Source organism: Cataglyphis hispanica, chromosome 2, assembly GCF_021464435.1.
Source record: "Cataglyphis hispanica isolate Lineage 1 chromosome 2, ULB_Chis1_1.0, whole genome shotgun sequence".
NCBI lineage: Eukaryota > Metazoa > Arthropoda > Insecta > Hymenoptera > Formicidae > Cataglyphis > Cataglyphis hispanica.
Window position 1 is genome coordinate 13761245 of NC_065955.1, and position 21617 is coordinate 13782861.

Genomic DNA, 21617 nt, shown 5'->3' on the forward strand with positions numbered 1-21617 from the left:
AGCGATTGATCCTAATAGTGTCTAGTAAATGTATCGGAATGGCAAGACTTAATATATTTACCCATAATTCATGTAAATGTACAATTCAATACTTAATCTAATTTGATAGAAATAAGAATAAAGTGATGTGATTATTGCAATATGATTAATGCAAAATTCCATTTTATTGCAAATCTTAATATAAAAAACCAATTACAATTTTAATTAAAAATTAATTCTAACTTTTAACACAAAGATCTGTAAAATTTAATCATTGCTTTCTTGTACAAAATAATAATAAATAATAAAAGTACTAATTCCAACGCTTTTTTCTATTTTATATATTCTTCAATAATAAAAGAAATTTAATTATGTATAAAAAATTATTTCTAGAAAAATCTAAAAGAGGAGTATATCTAAATGATTTGCAATTATCAAATGTCAATTTTTTCTATATTATCAGTAAATGTTTAATTTTTTGAAATTTATTATCATATACAAAACATTCTAATTTTGCCAAATCTTATCATTTACAGGTATAAAAAATAATAATGAAGAAAATAATATATGTATATGTATATATATATATATATATATATATATATATATGTGTGTGTGTGTGTGTGTGTGTGTGTGTGTGTGTGTATAAAAATACTTCAATATCAGAATAATGTTTAATGCATCACCATAGTATTATGCCAATGTCTGATATCATAAACGACTCCCTAATTGTTTTTTAATTTACTCAAATATGCATCTCTTAAAATATATTTATTACATTTGGATTTATCATCGTCACACTTTACTACTCACCCGCGCACTCGCTATATGCAGGAAAAATGACAGTTGAAGCGCGAAACGCCGCGTGCGCGTACACAGAGCTTCGTAATGCGAGCTTAAATTCCGTCAGAACTGGCGCCTGATTTCAGATTCCGGTTTTGGTGCAACAACGTATGCTTGACATGCGTTATCAACGTCGCTGACAAGGCACCAAGCGGGTGACGATAACGCGGTTAAAGGGCGACAGGCAAGGGTATGTAGACGGTTTAGGACGGCCGCAAATGCGACCGAATATCGTTTAGCCGGCATTCAACTCCCGACGCGACTGTATTAACTGCACACCAGATCGCGAATGAATACGTTTCGCGGTACTATATCCCGGAAAAGTACTGACACGGCGATACTGACTCGCAATTTTCCATTGCATCGCCGGATAGACGCAGGGCGCCGTCTGGACGCCCATAACCCGGCATCTGTGCTCTTTCGCGGCGAAGCTCACATATGGATGCGCCCGAATGCGCAGCGTGCAAGTTTAGCTATAAATTCATAAATCGTACATTGTGCGAGAAAGCTTTACGTGTATCTATACATATACGAGATCTCGCAGAGAAATCCGTACACAGCGGCACAAGATTCTTTCGCGTAATTTGTGCTCGGTTTCTCGTTAAAATTTAATTTGATATTTAATTACAAAGTTTATGTGATTCTAAAGAGGTATAAGATTAAGCTTTAGCAGAATAAATGAGCAAAATATACGTCTTCTGTTCACACATGTATCCATCTCTTTTTTAATACCAAGTTAATTCGGAATTATTGACAAGGGACATGTCACAACTGTCCGCTACCATTCTAATTCTCCTTAAAATATGTTGTTAAAAACAAAATCTAAGAGATACATATTTTTTTGTACGTGCCCGTTTTTCATGTTTAGAGGGTGAAACACCCCTTTGAAAAAAAAAGTTTTCTTGATGTTTTTTTTGGAGTTGAATATCATTGAAACCATAAAGAATAGAAAAAAAAATTGGTAAACGAAAGTTTAACGACTTGAAGAGTACTTTAAAGTTACGAGAAAATTTTGGGGGTTAAAAAAAAATAAAAAAATTTTTTCTCGTTACTTTAAAGTACTCTTTAAGCCGTTAAACTTTTGTTGAAGAATTTTTTTTCATTTCTTATAGTTTCGATAATATTTGAATCCTCTCCAAAAAACGCTGCTTTTTTTTCAAAGAAGTATTTCATCCTCTAAACATGAAGACAGGTACGTATATGTGTCTCTTAGATTTTTGTGTTTAACAACATATTTCAAGGAGAACCAAATTGGTTCTGGACAGTTGTGACATGTCCCTTGTGAGTCAAGTAGGAAGTAAACCTTTGAGGGCATTACGATGTACAGATTCGATGCATTACTAGGGCATTAGTGGACATTATTAGGCATTGCTTGGATATTATTTAGACATTACCAGAATAGGCATTGCATTAGTGAGCAATAGAAAAATATAAAAAAATACAATAAAAATTTCGGTAGTAATGCCCACAAATTGAACATTAGTAGGCATTGATGTACATGATTTTGATCAGCGATTTATCTCTTGGAGTCAAGTAACGAATCGAAAACGAGATGTATCTATCATGACAAATAAAGATTTAGATTTTAATTTCAAAGCTATTCAATTTACTTATTTTTAATTAAATGTAATTTACTTTCAATTAGCTTTTATAATGGAATAGTGGAGATTAAAATCGATGATTTAGGCCAACCTAAGACTCATGATGAAATCCATCATAAAATCCAACGATAAATTTGTGAAGCGGGATAAAAGAAAATTATGTGGTCATTCTATTATACGCGATTAGCCGCATTAAATCTCTGTTTTCTTGACTTAATGTCACACTACGATAAAGAAGCTCTAAAGTGTTACGAGCGTCGCGTATGCTATAGAAATAGTAATGTCCAATAACTGCACGGAATTTAATATAAAGTAAAAATTGAATTGCAATCCCTATTATTCTTCTATATCTTATTTAGCTCATATAAGTTACGATAAACAATAACGATAATATCAATAAATCAAACAAAGTAAAACTTTATAATAAAGAAAAAATAATAAATATAGTTCTACAATCATCAAAATGTATATATGGATAATAAATAGGTATTGTTAATAATAATTTTTATAGAATTATCAAATTTAATTTTATAAAAATTTTCATTAGAAAATCCGTAAAATATAAATATCATGGAACAAGTTAAATTCGAACTTCGTTATTTTTCATATTATTATAGTATATCCTCATCTAAAATGCAATCTAATTAGAAAATTAAAAGTTTATTAAATTTTAAATCAATTTAATAATCTTTTTTAAATGACTTATTTATTTTCACAATAATATCCTCCTTTTCATAATAATAATAATAATTTAATGAAATTAGCTGTAGATAAAATATAATTTTTTTGTTCTTTAATAAATATGATGCCTTCCACAAATAGGTAACTAGAATAAAGATTAACTACACAAACTCAGAGCTGAATTACGCGTTAAATAATGTTATTATGTGCACGAGGAGGATATTATGCTACATGAAACGAATATTATACATATTACGTTCTCATAAATACTGATAAACTTGGGCCGCGTAGCAAAAAGTAAAGTTCTAAAATAAAACTTTATTCGTAAATATTCAAATTTTATCTGTTTCTGACAATCATTTAATGATTATTCATTAAAGATTAAATAAACCTTTTTATTATTCAAAGAATTTTCGTATGTCAAAAAAATTGTGTGAAAAATTATGTTTTAAATTGCAGTATTAAATATATATCAATTCATAAAATAAGATATTAACTCATACAATATTTAATGTATTAATATTTCCCAATGTTTATCTTTCAAATACACAATTTTATTTAACAACAAAATAATGATGGAGCCTAAAAATTGTGGTATGCCTTCGCCAATAAAATAGTTATACATATTCATATATGTTATGTTATGTTCCTCTTGAAATCCTTCAATTTTGCATATTATATTTGTATAAATTGATTAAAATGAGAGACTTTTTAAATAATGAATTGAATATATATAAATAAAGGAATTTATTATTTTAAAGCTTGTAGGATAGATTTCAAAAAAAGCAATCCAAAATTAATATCAAATTTTTAAAAAAGAATTTCAACACAATTATTTCTATTTCTTAACAATAAATTATAAAAGTTTTGTACAATCAAAAATATACGCTACAGTATTTAGTAGAATGTTCCTCTTCTAAATTTATATTAATTTGTGATTATATTATTAAAATACAAAAAAAATATGAAATATAGATATTATTAAATAGATACAAATTTTAATTAATAATTATTATAGGTATTATTCGCTGTTAATAAGATACGCTGTTATTTTTTCATAAAAATTGCCAAAAATCGCGATATGGCTCACTCCTTTAATTTTTCATTACGCAACCTGTTTGAACTTAAAATCAGCTACAAAGAATGATGCGAATAAATATTTCTAAACTCTATTCCCTTCATGTCATACAATAAAACAGTGTGCTTACCGTATAACAGAGACAAGAACTTCAGATTCGCAAAAGAGATTGTACTTGAGAGGATATCGATCGGCGTCACGTGCGATCTTCGCTTACTATACACTACGTTTACACCGAAGTATTCTCGTTTATTGAGTCTCTCGGCCCTTCTCTCTCAGCCCTAGCAACCCCTCGTCAAGATAAATAAGTTCTTACCTCATAAATAATGCGGTAACGAAGCGCGTTTCTTTTTTTTTTATCTTTGCCTGCTGCGGCAAAGCCCGGCAGGAAAGGTAAATTTCGTCGAGCGGGCGAGGTGTCAGTCATAAATTTTATCCGCGAAATTAAACATTTTCTTAAAAAGAAGTATAGTAAAACATTTATATTTTAGTAAAATTGTTCATAACTTCTTTATTTTGATCGTGCAACAAGGAAAGGGTCTTCCCTTTAACATTACGCCTGTTACATTTAGGAGTCAAAAGGTACGACATCTCTTAGGGAAGAATTGAACATGAAAATTTTATCTGTATCATAAACATTGTGTTATGCCATCATTTTATAATTTAATATACATATGATTTACAAAAAAAAAAAAAAAAATAAAGAATATATTAATACATAATTTGTTATGTTAATTTATAATCTTTGAAATTACGTAATATAAATTAAAGACAAAGTATATTCAACGATTTAATTTGCGTTAATTTTCATTAAAAATTAAATAATGTTAATTTTCACAATGACGAAAAATTAACGTCATTCTTGAAAAATACTTTATTTCATTTGTCGCCCTTAAATTTATATTCATAGATGAAAAATATAATAATATAAATGAAAAATATAATAAAATATAATTTTTTCGTCGCATAATAGCAAGGAAAAATAGTCAATCCCGCATTTCAAGCGTCAATCTCGACCAATTCCTCGTCAATACAATCACCGGAGCAAGCGTTCGAAGCTGTCAGTGGTAACGGCACGCGTCGTGTCAGACGCGACGCGCACGCGACAAGACGCACCGCGCGGCTCGGTATCGCGCCGCCGATCGAGCCAATGGATAATTGTCGTTCTGAGTTTCCTCGAGTTGGAGCCATTAGAGGAGCCCATGCGTTCGGAAATGTCATGAAACCAACATGACCAACTTTTTGATAATCATGGATAATATGGAATCCGGAGCAGCACGATGAAAAAAAAATTAATAGAGAGAGAGAGAGAGAGAGAGAGAGAGAAAAGGGATACGACTTACCTTGCTACGTCACGGCGAGATACACGCGAAAATCCGTCCATGCCATTCTCTATCTCGAGCACAGCACCGTTACTGCACCATACACAGAGCACTACTTGAGCAACACCTCCCTCACACAGTCGGTCTGTCTCTATCTTTCTCTATATTCCTCGTTTCCTCCGTCTACTTCTCTCCCCTTTCTGTCTTCATCCACCTGTCCATTTCTCTCTCTCGCTCTCTCCCTCTCTTTCGCACTCTCTCTGTCTATCTCTGTCTGTCTATCTCTATCTCTCTCTCCTTTTCACTCTCTCTCGTCTTTCTCTCTCACTCTCCTATCTCTCTCGCTCTCTCTCTCTCTCTTTCTCTCTCTCTCTCTCTCTCTCTCTCTCTCTCGGTCTATTTCTGTCTGTCTGCTTGTCTCTCTCTCTCTCCCCCTCTCCCTTTGTCACGCCGGCAGGAGAAATCCTTCGTCGTCGGCCTCCCTTTTCTCCAGCACCTTCTCCTTGCTCTCGGGGACGACGATCGGGCCGTGTCAACGAGCGCGACGCTGCGATCGAGAATGATCGCCAACGGCGGCGACGATAGCGATGACGACGACACCGGCGACGTCGTCGACGGCGAGGGCGACGTGAGAGACGTGATTAGGAGAAAGAGGAAGAAGAAAAGGAAGCGCCTCCCTGCGGCACGCGCGCGCGCGAGAGAGAGAGACGATCCAGCATCCAGCTACGCCCGTGACAGCGTCTGGGCAACTACTGAGGAGAGGATCTGCGCGGTTCCGGCGCAAGCTTTCGTTCCCGTTTTGACCAGACACGGCGCCACCGTGGACCACCCGTTTCCCCGAGGGAGAAAAAAAAACGAGGGATCGGGGAAGGGGGAGGGAAGGGGGAGATGAAGATAGACACCCGGACCCGGATGATACGGAATAGGGGTAGGCCGATCATATTATCGCGATATTAGAAAATATAGATCTTACTCCCTTATATTTTCCTCGACATTTACTTGCCGATATTATAGGTGATATCAATATTTAATAGGAATCATAACTAGCAACATCCTATATGCCAAGATATATAATTTTTTTTTTTTTATCTTTTATAAGTCATTTAGGAATAACTATATGTCTCCTTTCCTTTCGTAAGCTGCACATATAATTTGCAATCAACTTTTTTCCATTTATAATCGACGAAATTTATATGTTTAAATGTAACAAATAATTTACATTCGCTTATTTTTCATAAGCCATCTATAACGGTTTATTTTTTTTATCTTCATTCACGATTAATATCTATTTATTTCTATTCAATCTGTCATGTTGAAATGTATGACAGTTATAAGAATACTTAACAATTGATTATATTTAAATATTTAAATTACGTTTGTTATATAAATATCTTAATTTTTTATGTCTTTAGATAAACATTTTTAATACATATAATTATATCCAAATATATAAATTTTTTATATTATCAACAAAAGAAAATAACATATTAAATTCTACGAAAATTAATTATTTATTTATATTAATTTTAAATAATCATCCCTTGATTACAGTTTATTTAAAGAGTTTTAAAAAAGAAAAAAAAAAGACAGATTATATAAATACATATAACTTTCTAAAACGTAAATTGAATATAGTATATTATAAATTTTTTAAGCAGTCTCGATGAGAGAGAGAGAGAGAGAGAGAGAGAGAGAGAGAGAGAGAGAGAGAGCACGTAATCTTTTTACTATCTTAAAATTTGAATTTATGTTGCGAACAAACTGCATCAATAAAGATAACGAAATGTATCAGCATTTGACTTAAAATTTCATTTAATTAAAATTTATCAGGAATCATTCCCCCCCTCTCTCTCTCTCTCTCTCTCTCTCTCTCTCTCTCTACGCTTCTAGATATAATGCCGATCGAGGCCGCAAAAATTACACCACCGCTGAGATACGATATTTTGGCGAGATGAGTTTTGCACGGTCGATACCGCGTTACAATGTCGGAAGCGATATACTCACAGACTCCACTAGAGTACTGATATCGTACGTCGTTAAAAAGGCAAGACCGCCCTTTACCGGTCGTGGCACGATCCTCAGTAAATATTCGACGGACTACGTGACGGGGCCTTGTTACAATTTACGGCTGAGAACCGACGTGTAAATAGCGACGAATAGGCGATATTTTCGCGAAACAAAATTGTGATCGGAATCAGCTAACGAAAGAGCTAACAAAAGTATTTCTCTTCTTTTTCTTACATTATAATAATATAATTTTTACTATCTACTCTCCTCCACTTGATATATTTAATTATTTAAAGTATGAAGAAAGAGATTGCAAATTGTAATTAATCTCATTTTATTTTCTATGATAATAAAACGCGAAATTAAATGATAATAAAAGCGTTATTATCTGTTTTCAGAAACAGTCTACTTTTATTATGTTAATTTATTTTTATTTATTGCTATATGAAGAGTAGAGAATAGCCATGTCTAATAATAATTAATTACTGGGCTTATAAAGATAGATGTTTATGGATAAAATGTTTAAGAATTTCATAAAAAGATAAACTTTTGTGGATACAAATATATGTATATATAAGATATGAATGCACAATGTTGAATATCTCGTCATTACTATAAAATGTTATTACTACATGTTACAATGCAATTTCTATATATATGGTATAATATTTTTTTTTGCACTTTGCACTTTGCGTATTTCACATGTACTATATAAATTTATATATACAAATAAAAAATTAAACACATAATACCAAATATAATTTTAATATTTGTAAAATTTTCTAAAATTTTAATATTTACATAGATTTTTTGTAAATATGTTTATATTTATATATTTTCATATAAAAATTCCATATTTAATGTATTTTATCTTTTTATTCTTACTAAAAAAAAATTTCCCAAGGAGAAAGCATTTAAATGATTTTAATAATTATTTTAATTAATATTTATATCTTAATCATATGAAATGAATTTAATTATATGAAATAATAATATATTAACTATGATATTAAGTGCAAGAAATGTAAAAATGAATTAATTGTTAAAATTAATCAAAACTCATCACCATTTCGCAACGTCCCCCGGTATCCAGCGATGCATTTTCCGCCGCAACTCTACCCGGAAGGGGTGCAGTCCTCATATGCAGTCTTCATGCATACAGTTCAGTCCATACATACGCAGTTTCCATAGTCGATAGTCCATACAGTCCATATCGATATCACTCGCAACGTGAATATTATAAAATTGTAATTTTTACGAATTTAATAATTGAATTTGAATGCATTAATTAATATTTACTATGAAATATTAAATTTACAAATCTGATTAAAGAATTTTATGTCTATTGTACTTCAGTCTTTATGTTACATTTCACACATAATACACTCGCAACACAAAATGACTGAATTTGCAAATCTTTTTAACCATACCTGTGTTGCAAAATATTTATCAAGTTTAAATCATATTTATTACGTCACATAAAATAAAATTTATGTATTTTTTTAATATAATATAAATTTAATTTATATACACATTTATGTTGTACAAAATTCATAGTATTTTTGCGAAGATCATCTCACTTCGCGATATCTTTGCAAAAACTGTTGTCATAATATCTTTGTGACAACTTTGCCTTATCTCAATATACATTGAATCTTAAAAAAGCTTAATTTTACAATTTTTTTGTAAATATCTTTTGGCAAAAACTACAACTAAGATATGCGAAAAAAGAAAAAAAAAAGAAATAAAATCTGAATATTGTTAGCAATATTAAAAAATTGCAAGATAGTTACCAAATAAAATGCGATCATAAAAATTCTGACACTATCGCAAAATTTTAATGATTCGCGATTTAATTCAATGATATTTGTGCTATTTATATCGGCGGATAATAATGAAATAAAAACGTTACATTTAAATCGTAACATTATTTTTGCTAAGAAATTGTTTTATTTCGATATGCTAAAATATTATCCCCATACATATTGTATGTATTATTGTTACTTTATCACGCGCTCGCTTGTGCTCGTGCTCGGCGTAACATACGACTCTTTTGACCTTCGCGTAACTTTGATCGAACGCACGATGATGCACAGAGTCTCATTCGAATACCAGACCAGATCGAAATGAGTATACGAACGAGACAATGTATTTATTTTTTCTCCTTATTCCCTACAAGTAAATGTATATGTTTGAAATAATGTCACTATAAATATAAATTTATTAAAGACAAATTCATTATAAATATAACTGATAAGATTACACAAGGTTCGAGATGAGATAATCTTCGTAAAAATATTATATTATAGTAATATTGGAATAACCAAGATAATTGCTGTTCTCTGCGTTCTTTATCAAAAGCCGCAGGAATTTTTTTGGAAATATACAGGGTGTCAATCGCATCGTCACTCGTCGTGTGCAGGTAGAGTAAAACTGAAGAGAAAAATCTTGTATCACTTTGCTATTTTTGCAATAATTTTCAGAAAATTAATTAAAAAAGATCGACCAATTCGCGTGAGGATAAGCGCGTGTCGAGAAAGGACGGCCTAAAGACAACCCAAAAGTTTGTGGTCGCTATTATAGGTACGCGATAAAATTTTGAGATGAGCGTTCTACAAATGACAATGGTTACATACGAACGATACATAACAATGGATTCTCGCATCCTAGCAATCACACATCAAAGGGTTGTGCCTTTTTACTGCACGCTTATACTCACGCGAATTGGTCAATCTTTTTTAATTAATTTCTCGAAAATTATTACAAAAATAGCAAAGTGGTACAGGATTTTTCTCTTCAGTTTTATCTGCTCTACCTGCACACAACGGGTGATGCGATTGACGACAGACATCCTATATATATCTGATCCTCATTCATATGTATGCATGTGCTTGATATATCACAAACTATATCGTTGTCTGTGAAAAGAATTGTAGAAAAATATCGATTCTATATATCTTCTACATATGTAGAGTATTTCTGTTATATTATATTTGCAAAAAGAGTATAAGTGTATAAAATGATCGAATTCTTATTCTTCCGCAAGGCCACTAAATTCTATATTATTCAAAACATCTCGGAATTTTTTTTATTTCTTTATCGTCGATTAATCATATGTATTTCAGATATTTCTTAAAGTATATTTGTTGAATATAAGTAACTATAATTACCTTTCTCGTAAAAAACTATTAAGAAACGTATGAAAAAAAGGAGACAAATCAACAGCATATTTCCAATCGTAATACGTATAATGTGAGATGACATTATATATGGCTTCCGTTCTATTAGATATTAAAGTATCAAATTGTCAAATATCGAAATTCATATATATTCATAATAATAGTAATATTACTCATAATATTAATAATATTCAATTATTAATTTTACTCATAATTATTATTATTTATATAAATTATATACAAGTTATTAAATTTATAAAATCAAATATGACAATTCTGATTTTGATAGATGTTTTAATTTTTAATTCAAAATATATAAAAATATTATATAAAATATACGAAAAAATATATTATTCTCATATTAATAAATAAAAATAAAACAGTACAAACATTTAAATAAAGTTTTTGAATAAATATCATAGAATATTATATTTTATACGTATATTAATAGATAATAATTATTCGTAAATTAATAATGAATCAAATTTTTTTTCACCATTTGAGATACTTTAAATTATTTACAATTACATTATTTAAAAAAAAATAAGAAATTTCATAATACTTATCATATAGTTTTAATGTAACGTTTTCAAATTGCATTGGCATTCTTTCAAATTTTTGAAATACAAATCGATTCTTTTTTAAAAAAACATTGCAGTAATATTATAATGCATTAAAAGAAAAAAATTTACAACATAAAATTCAAATGTCATTTTTAATTTTATGTCTATTAAAAAGTCTTGCTATCTCTCTCTTTCTCTCTCTATATTAAAAATCGGTCTCATGAGTGAAAAAATCTCAGAAATATATTAAACAAAAATATCTTTCACTCAAGGTTATTATAATATCATATCATAAATATGTCTGATGATGAACATTTCTAAATTACCACAAATATAATTAATTTATTCAATATTATTTTCCAAAATTCAATAATTGTTTTACTTCCAAAAGTTCTATGCAAGAAAATGAAAGGATAAAAGAAAATTAGGATAAGTTAAATTTCAAAATTTTCACACGACTTTACATTTTAACTTTTATAAAGTTTAAAATATGTAATTATTTAAATTTTATGCTACTTTAGAGTACATTTAATATATTTGATAAGCAAATCATCTTTCAAATAATTATACAAAAATATGCATTTTTTTGCAATTATATCTTGCACTTCCATGCATTGTAATAAAAAAAACATGCTGAATCCCAAAACACTAATTATATCTTTTTTATCTTTATGAAATTATATATAGTTTCTGCATCTTTATGATATTAAAGAAAATTATACATTAAAAAGTTGCAAAAAATATTCTTTATTTTCAAAATTTAATAATAATGTATAATAATTATAACTATTAATTAATTTTAACTAGAACATTGTAAAAAAATCCCAATAAGTCCATCCTTAAGTAAAATCCATCAATAAGTAAAATCCAATAAGTTCATCCTTTTACAGTTATTAGAAAACTATTTTAGTCTCGAAGAAATGTAAATTTATCATAATATAATGAATATTCAATTAAATATATACATATGTGTGTGTGTGTATATTTAAAGCTGTACTATATATATTATTAAATGTATTGTATGTGTATCAAATACTGATAAATTATTAGAATATATAAAAATACAAAAAATACTATATATACTGGTATATACTTATATTATACTGGTATGTACTTATATTAGTTATTTATTTATACATATTAAAAGAAAAACTAACATGGCAGATTGTTTCTAAAATAAACCGCCAAATTTTTTAGTCTTACAAGTATATGTATAATCTTCTCTTATGAACAGAATGTCAAAATATTTATATCAGACTATGATGATATATCTCAATGAGTAAAAATAATACATATAAAGGAACTTTTTTACACTTACAATTATATGATCTTTCCTCATGAAAAGAATATATTTCAATGATATATCCCGAATAAAAAGAACACATATAAAGAAACATTTTAAACTTACAATTATATAATATTTCTTCATGAAAAGAAATTCAAAGTATGTATATCAAACTGTGGTGATATATCTCAATAAGTAAAAAGAACACAAAAAGGAACAAAATAATACTAATCAATATAAGTAAAATATTAGTATGCTATACACAACTCAACTGCTATGCTCAACTTATATTTTTTAAATCTCTTATAAAACAAATATAAATAAAAATATTTTCCGTTTTATATTAATTATGATTTACCATTATTTATTTCTTTTTAGTCGCATATTCTTTGAGAAATCTAAAAATTCATTTTTTTCTTGGATAACTAAGTCTTATTTTCGTTTATCTCTCCTTTTTTTTATGTAACTATTTTAATTTTATGATATTAAATATATTTTTACTCTCTCTCTCTCTCTCTCTTAGCTTTAAGTCAAAATTTTATTAAAATAGTCTATTCAAAATTAATTAAATAATAAAGCACTGCTATATAATTATATCCTTAAAACTTTATTTCAGCAAAGAATCTGCGATGCATAAGAAATAAAGAAGCACGCTATAATATATAAACTTTATAAACAAAAAATGTTATATTATTAAGAAAACAAAAACAAAAACATTTCCAAATAACAAAAATAATAAAAAAATTAAATATGAATATAAAACGTACTAATTTATCAAAATATAAAATTGTTAATAAAAATCTGGAATTATTTTAAATATTCTGAATGAATAATTCCAATGTGTATTTTTGTGATGTTCAAGAGCGATTTTCATAACTTGTGTAAAATGTATCACTCCACAGAGAAAGATGTTATATTAGAAATCAATTATCGTTAATGTTTTATATTGCACACTTATTAATCATCATGAAGAAGTATGTGTCTTTGAAAAGCACGAAATCTAACATATGATTTTGAACACTTGTTACAAGTATAGTATTTTTCATGAGAATTATCTAATATATGATGCACAAGCCTCAGATGCTGAGCTAATGATGATTTATGTCTGTAAATATGTTATTATAAATATATGTTCTACTAAAATAGCAAATAATTTTTTATTATTTTTTATTTATAATCTTACCTATATATTTTATTGCAAATATGACACTTGAAATCCTCTTTGTAAAAGTTACAGCGAGTAAAATGTTTTCTGAACTGATGCTTTTCATTAAATATTCTTCCACATTGAGCACATTGAATAACATATAAATCTAAAACAAAAAATTCTTTGTTTCTATTCGTTAAATATTCATTTTACATAAATATATATATATATATATATATATATATATATATATATATATATATATATATGTATGTATGTATGTATGTATGTATGTATGTATGTATATGTATATGCGTGTGTGTGTGTGTGTGTGTGTGTGTGTGTGTGTGTGTGTGTGTGTGTGTGTGTGTGTGTGTGTGTGTGTGCATAATAAGATTCATATATATATAACAAAGAAAAATTAAATAATTTATTATAATTATATATTTTTCGTTCTTTATTTACCTTCTTTGTTTTCATATAACATTTCTTTGGATTTGGACATAGATACATCAGCTGAGAATGCAGTTTGAATAAGTGATTCATTTTGAGAAATTATTTTGCTTTCTTTCGTTAAATTGTTTTCTAAATTCAGATAATCCATTTCATCAAAAATGTTTATGTTTTCTAAAGATTCAAAGAAATGTATTGGTCCATTAGGATGTGTAACAAGTTCTGAATACGATTCTACATGTACATCTTGTACTTTACCAATATGATAAGATTGTAAATTTTGTGATTTATTTTGTTCCATTGATGAAACATTTGCATTGTTTTCAATTAGATCTGCTATGTTATCATTGCTAGTACATACATTTTTCTTTATAATATGTGACTCTTCAAGCTTTTCATAACAAAGATTTTTCTTATCTAATTCTTCTAACCAAATATCACCAAGTATATCACGATAATAATCACCAGTATAAAAATCATATGTAAAAAGTTCTGTTTCTTTATCACTATCTATAGAGGTTGAAACTGGCTCTTCATAAAACATAATATCTTTGTCATGTGACATACAATTTGCGCAAGTACAAGTATACAATACTTTAGGTTTCAATAAGAAATTTGAAGCATTGTCTCTATCTATCAACTCTTCTTTTAAATCATTTACCATTATTGGAAACTCATAATTTATAAGATTTGTTTGGAAAACATTTTCATTCTGCATTATATCGAAATCTGTTGAATTACCAGAAATAATAGGATTACGAGTTGTGTTATATTTTTTTTCCAAATTATAATTCTCGTTGTTACAGTAAAAAATATTAGACGATTCCACTGATTTTGCTTCAATATCATTTAAATCGTTTACATATTTTGAAGTATTTGGTTCACAGATAGATTGAGTAAGTATAATGTTACTGGATAAATTATTAACATCTTGCACTGCAATGTTTTCTTTCATATTTACTTGTGAAATAGTTAATCCAGTATCAAAATCTAATTTCTTATACAACTTTTTTTTTGTTTTGCAACTAGATTTATGACCTATTAATCTTCTTGATTCCTTGTTACACAAATTTCCTTTTTGCTTATTACTTTTTAATTTCTTTAATGATGCATTATTTTTATAGTTTAGTGGAATATACAATGTATTTAATTGATTAACTTTTTGTAATATGCTTTTATCTTTATTATTATTCCAATCAGGCATATCATATGACAGATCCAGTGGATTGTGTACTTGTTTCCTTTGATGATGTGATTTTGATGATGCAATTTTATTATAACTGGCTTCCATTTCTAAATCAATGCTAGATAATATTGTATTTAACTCAAAAGAAGTATTTATATCTTTTGTTATAAAGCCAGTATCAATGTTATCTAACATAAGCGCTTTATTATTTTTATATATTTTTGTGTTATTATTTCTTAAGATATTAGGTAAATTCCGGTATATAGGTTGTGTATTGTGCAATGTAGTTTGGTTTGCAATAATTTCTTCTTTTAATATTTTCAGATCCTCAACAAAAATGGGTTTAGAAGATTCCATAGAAAGCAAAGATATTTCAGCATCCTTCATAGTTCTTTCAATATTGTAATTCTGTGCCTGCATACTCTGCCTTGATATGTATAAACCTTCAATCAATAAATAAAAAATAATTGGCGCAAACATTTTTATAATATATATGTGCTTACATCAATCAAATTATATTATAGATAGTATATTATAGATAGAAGAAAGTTGTATGCATAATTATTTATCACTAATAAATTATTAAATCCATGATTACATTACATAATTAAAAGAATGACATAAAATTAATTAATTCACATTTGAAAAAACATAAGAACTATATAGTTTCATTTTCATTTAGATAAATAGAATCTTCATAATATAAATAATGAAACTCTAAAATAATAAAGCTTTTGTCCCTTATATGTAAAATAATAATAAGTGTCAATAAATAATTATCTAATAATAAAAATCAGATATTAGACATATCACATTTAATATAATATTGATTATCCGAGCATAAATAATTATGTTAAAAATGATCTGAAACATTTTATATATATATACAGAACAAAAAATATATAGATTCATGAAATCTATGTATTTATGATTGAAAATATAAGTATTGAAATTTTATAGATTTTAATATTTTTTTATCTTGAATTCTATAATTGAGAATCATCTATACATCATACACACACACATATGCATTTTCTAGCTTTATTATGTATTATTTAAATAATAATTTAACTATAAAATCTCTTTTAATTATAATTTCTATTTTGTTTTAGAAATAGAATACAAGCAAGTACATATAAAACAAAAATAGATTTGATCATTTGTTTCTTTCTGAAGCTTAGAAAAAGTGCAAAAAATCAATTATATAAAATAAAATCAAAAATTATTGTTATGAAAAAATCAGGCTTCACTCAATTCTTATAAAATTTTTTCTAATTAAATATTTGTTAAATTTGTCTAATTAAATCTTTATCAAGTGCGCGCAATCGAATTCGGGATATCTAATGATTAAAAAAATTGTTTGTCACTTCAATATATTAATAATTGAGTATTAAGCAATAAAATACGAGAATTGTCATTTTTTTTCTCTTTTTTTTCGGCTAGAATAAACAACGATTAAATGAAAATAATACGCGTCTTTATATATTATTATTGTTTATTCTAAGAAATTCTTAGAATAAAAGTTGTACACACACACACACACACATACACACACTATTGTCAATTAATAATATTTACAGAGATGTCAATTTAATTATTAGAAATAACGTTAGTATCAGACTCACATTCCATAAACACAGAAAGCTATCTTTCACGTCTTATTGTTCAATAGCTCCCATATTAGTATAACTATCACAATGCAGATTATGTACCTACAATGAATTCGTCACTTGCTCGTGCAAGACTAAACCAAGGCAAGCAGTGTCAGCGGCTTCGACGCATAAAAGAGCGCGTCTTGGTCGCTAAACAGAAAAAGAAACTTGAGAAGTCCTTGAGAGCGATAATCACATGGCATAGAAAAAAGATATCCTGTAAACACTGTCGCCCGACTACGGCCGTTTTTCTAAACATTCGATATATTCATGGTTCCCGGTGACTTTGTGGCGTCGATAAAATATATTTTCAATGAGATGTAAACAGATCTCTGTATATATACATATGAAAAAAGTATGTCTGCTGTAAAGGAATCTTGAAATTTTTATAACGTTTTCCACTTGCATCCGAAGTGTAAGATTAATATTATACCAGAGGTTCCCAAACTTCTTACCTTCGCGTCCTTTTTCAGGCTGATACTAATATGATACTAATATATTCATTTTTGTTGCTCCCTTTGGTAATAATTCACAATCAGTATAAGAATCATATAGATTACTTATAACGTGCTAATCTTTACATTACTAATAACCTTTTTCTTCTTTAAAAATTACGTATATCTTTCCGCGATTTGAGAGCCACCATACTACATAAACAACCAAAATTACCCAATCATAACACTTTATAAACAAAGAGAGAAAGAGAGTTTGATTGACAAAATAATTTGAAACTAAATATTTAACATTTGTGAGTTTAAAGCAATAACTGAAATTGTTATGCACATATACAGCTGAATTGAAAATATTTTAGTTTGTTGATTTTAAAAAATAAATCATTTATTTTGCTAATGTAGTTTTAACTTTTGAATTAAAATTGTTATTCTATTAATAAATAGATAAATTTTGTTGTAAATGTTCAGGAAAATTAGCATATATAAATGTATAAAATGAGATATATAACATGGTAATTAAATATTTTATTATAATAAATGGCCAAAAAAATGTAGTATAACAGTTTTGAAAATAGTATTTTTATAAATGTTGAATTCATTTATATGTTACAGTAAATGTATAAAATAAATAAAATGTTAATCTGATAATTTACTTATCAAATCAATAACTTATTATATATATAATCACTTGTGTCACACAAATCTCATAATATAAAATTACCAATCGTTACCATCCTCAAAATCATCATTTTTATTCTTCAAAGTTGAGAATAAGACATCCCTGACCTTGGGTCGGGGATCCTCCGTAATCTTTGTTGGTATTGCCTTTTCTTGTCCCAACATCCATTCTAATTCTACACAACAATAAATAGAAATTCAAAATTATTTTATGAATATTATCTATTCTACATTATTTTAGATATATCACCTTCTTCAGTCAATTTCATGCCACGGAATTCAAGTGGTCCAATAATTTGTTTCATCATATTTCCATTATGATAAATGAATATTGTAGGGAGATTGCTGTCAGGCCAGTTGGGAATACATGTGGTAGAGATGCTTTTCAAAAACTTTGTGGTAGGAAATTTTCTTGCTAAACTGGCTAGGTATTGATTGACTAGAGCACAGAGTGGAATGCTATTTGCGAAGCATATATTTAGTTAATGTTCTCACTCCATAATGTTTGTTGCAAAAGTTATTGTTTTTGCATACCCAGATTTATAAAGATGTAAAATAACCCATATGTCCTCTCCAGCTTTATTAATTTCTTGAATATAATCTTCTGCAGATATTTCTCGTACTTCTCCGTATTTGGACTTGTTTGCTAATTCCTTCATCTCTGCTATCCTCTTTTGTCGATATTCCTCCAGAATCCGTTCATCTTCTTCATCTTCTAGTTCATCTAACTCGTCCAAAGTTTTTTCTTCTAAATTGTTAGAAACTATAATCAAATAATAATATAATGAAAAAAAAAACTTTAAAAAGTAATAATTTTTTTTAAAATTAAGAAACATAATTACTACGCCCTGTTTTTTCATCTATAGTATTCTCCAAAAGATTTATTATTTGATCTTCAGTAACTTCTTGCTCTTTTTTCTTTTCAGGTATAATACCTTTCCTTCTAAGAATATCATTCCATTCGGTATCTTCATTTGGATCTTGCTAAAATAGAAAAATAAACTTGAAGCCACCTAATGAACAATATAGAATATATCTGAAAGTGTTTATTATGTTATAACACATCTTATTTAAAAATCTAAATAAAGATGAAATATCTTTTTGCCTATAGTCATATTACCATATAAGGAATCACGCATAACTAATCTATGCTTAACCTCCTGAAACGCTTCAATTTTTAATACTTACCATTTTAAAAAGTTGATATTAAATATTTCTATTCAAGCAAAATTGATTATATTTCGTATTTTTTATATACACATTCTTACAAATGTACATAAAGAAAAACAATTATTATAATACAAGAAACAGCGCGAAAATGAGAGAGAACAAAGAACAGTAACAATTCTGTTTTCTACTCCAAGACTGCGTTCGGAAACATCATCCGTATCATGTATATAATAATACTACTATATTACTAGTCAAAGCTCAACACAGGCGAAAAGATTACGGCGCAGGCGTATCAACCTCTCGCTTCCACAATTCTGTGTACTTGACACAATACGCATGCGCTGGCATACATAGAAGCCATATATGTAATACTATTGGTTCAACAAAGTTCGCGCATGCGCATTGCGTCAAGTACACAAATTTTGGAAGCGAGAGGTTGATATACATCTGCACCGTAATGTTTTCGCTAACACCGCTTATTGGGAAGATACGTGACTAGCAATGTAGTAGATTACATATATGATTCGTATGCACACGAACATCATCCTATTTTTGTTATTTATGGCGTTTTTAAATAGGAGAGATTGATGACGTCATTGCATTGTTTCTGCCAATAAAAGACTTGAATTCATAGTAAAATATAATATATATAATTAATTGAATCGGATTGTATTAACCCATCTATTCGAAAACATCATTACCAACAACGAGATAATAGTATCTCCTCGGTGTCATCACTAAAAGTTTAACCATAGGCATAATATATATCTAGACCACTGAACTAATACCATACTGGCTATACTGGAACCTAAAACACGCACGGCCATCCATCGGATCGGATCCATTCCATCAACGGATCCAATCCATTTAAAAATTATTATCTATTCCCACATTATCATTATAGAAATATTTTTCTAAAAAGAAATATTATTTATTGTTTGTTCATTTTTATATTTATTACATATTTAACTTAACATAACAGTTAAGAAACAATAACTCTAGATATTCATTAGAAAAAAAGTGTATCAAACAAAACAAATAGACAATTACTTTTTAATTTTTAATTTGTTATAATTAAAAAATGACTAAAAGATGCTATTATAATTCAGGCTTGAATGTCTTCATGCTTACCGTAATACCCAAAGAATAAAAATAATAGTAAAAAGGAACATATTAATTTTTTTTTAAAGACCGAACACAAAACACGTTTTGAAAAAAAGAACTATTATTGCTATATTCTTTATATATTTGTATTGTATTTATTTAAAAAGAAACACCTGAATATCTTGTATTTGTTTTATTTTGTTTATCGTATCAGCCACGAGTCGTTACTTTTAGCCCAAAATAGCCAAAAATGTTTTATGCTCAATCTGATCTTTTCAACTTCGAGAGACCATCAAAAACTGACAACGTATTCAGTATAATATAATATGTCAACCGAATTAAAACCGAATAAATGCCGGGTATCTTTATTACTCGGTACCTTCCTAAATATTATTATTTTTAAGTAACTTGTATTATTAGCTGTAGATTTATGTTGCCATTATTTATGATTTTTGTTTATAGAATACATTTTTGTATTGTATTTTGATTAAAATAAACCAAGGTATACAAAACCAGATAATTTAACTTCTTCAAAAAATTTTGTTATCTTTGATAAACAAATTTTTTTAACAACTAGCATTATTTTTGCATAATTCAAGATTTATTAAAGATTACAAACGGTCAGTAAAATTTTTTGGCTCACTGATCTCTTTTAGAAAGACAAATCCAAAAAAGTATTCGGTTTTTCCTTACTTTCCTCTATTTCAAATTTACAATTGCATATACATTAATATCAAATTTTTAAATTATTTTTCAATAAATAATTGTATATTTGTGCATCAAGACTGTTAATTATCCATCAACGCTGTTTTAAAGCAAATGACAGAAGAAATTTGTTCAATACTTTTAATTCACTAAAAATTTTAAATAAAAAATTTATATAAAAAAGAAATTGGGAAGCATTTTTCAAAAATATTAATTTTATTTTAGGGAAAATATTAAAGGATCTATTAAAAGATACGCAGAAAAACATAGAAATATATATATATATATATATATATATATATATATATATATTTGGCGTTAAAAAAATTATGATTCTATGAAATATCATTATAATTTTTGTTTCTTTATAATGGGACAAATAATCAATATATATATTAATGTCTATATCCTATTTAATATTAAGCTTTATATTTGATATTTACATATTTAGTTAACACATTTTAATATTTAATAAACAACATACATAATATTATATACATATATATTTAATACATATATATATATATATATA

The 21617-nt window shown here is 27.8% G+C and overlaps 3 protein-coding genes across 4 annotated transcripts in view; all 3 read right to left on the reverse strand.

The window, feature by feature from the left end:
* LOC126859004 (two pore potassium channel protein sup-9) overlaps positions 1-6241 on the reverse strand; it is a 96842-nt gene extending 90601 nt beyond the window's left edge. Inside the window, exon 1 of the mRNA XM_050609832.1 lies at positions 5526-6241. The gene's annotated coding sequence lies outside the window, so the exon portion shown is untranslated. The remainder of the gene's footprint in view (positions 1-5525) is intronic.
* A 6002-nt stretch (positions 6242-12243) lies between these two features.
* Positions 12244-17339, reverse strand: LOC126859189 (uncharacterized). Of its 2 annotated transcripts, none has more exons than XM_050610237.1 (4): positions 17041-17339; positions 14151-15767; positions 13722-13851; positions 12244-13643 (listed from the first exon to the last, which is right to left on the reverse strand). In XM_050610237.1, exons 2-4 carry the CDS (start codon positions 15742-15744, stop codon positions 13496-13498), a joined length of 1872 nt encoding a protein of 623 aa, XP_050466194.1. In that variant the 5' UTR covers positions 15745-15767; positions 17041-17339; the 3' UTR covers positions 12244-13495. The 2 variants fall into 2 exon arrangements, with proteins under 2 accessions (XP_050466194.1, XP_050466193.1); XM_050610236.1 differs by having other exon boundaries at positions 16950-17335.
* Positions 17340-17931: 592 nt separating this feature from the next.
* On the reverse strand, positions 17932-19488 carry LOC126858862 (viral IAP-associated factor homolog). Its single transcript, XM_050609487.1, has 5 exons — positions 19295-19488; positions 18949-19090; positions 18641-18869; positions 18357-18565; positions 17932-18282 (listed from the first exon to the last, which is right to left on the reverse strand). The coding sequence occupies exons 1-5, from the start codon at positions 19295-19297 to the stop codon at positions 18146-18148; spliced, it is 720 nt and encodes a 239-aa protein (XP_050465444.1). The 5' UTR covers positions 19298-19488; the 3' UTR covers positions 17932-18145.
* Positions 19489-21617: the final 2129 nt, after the last annotated feature.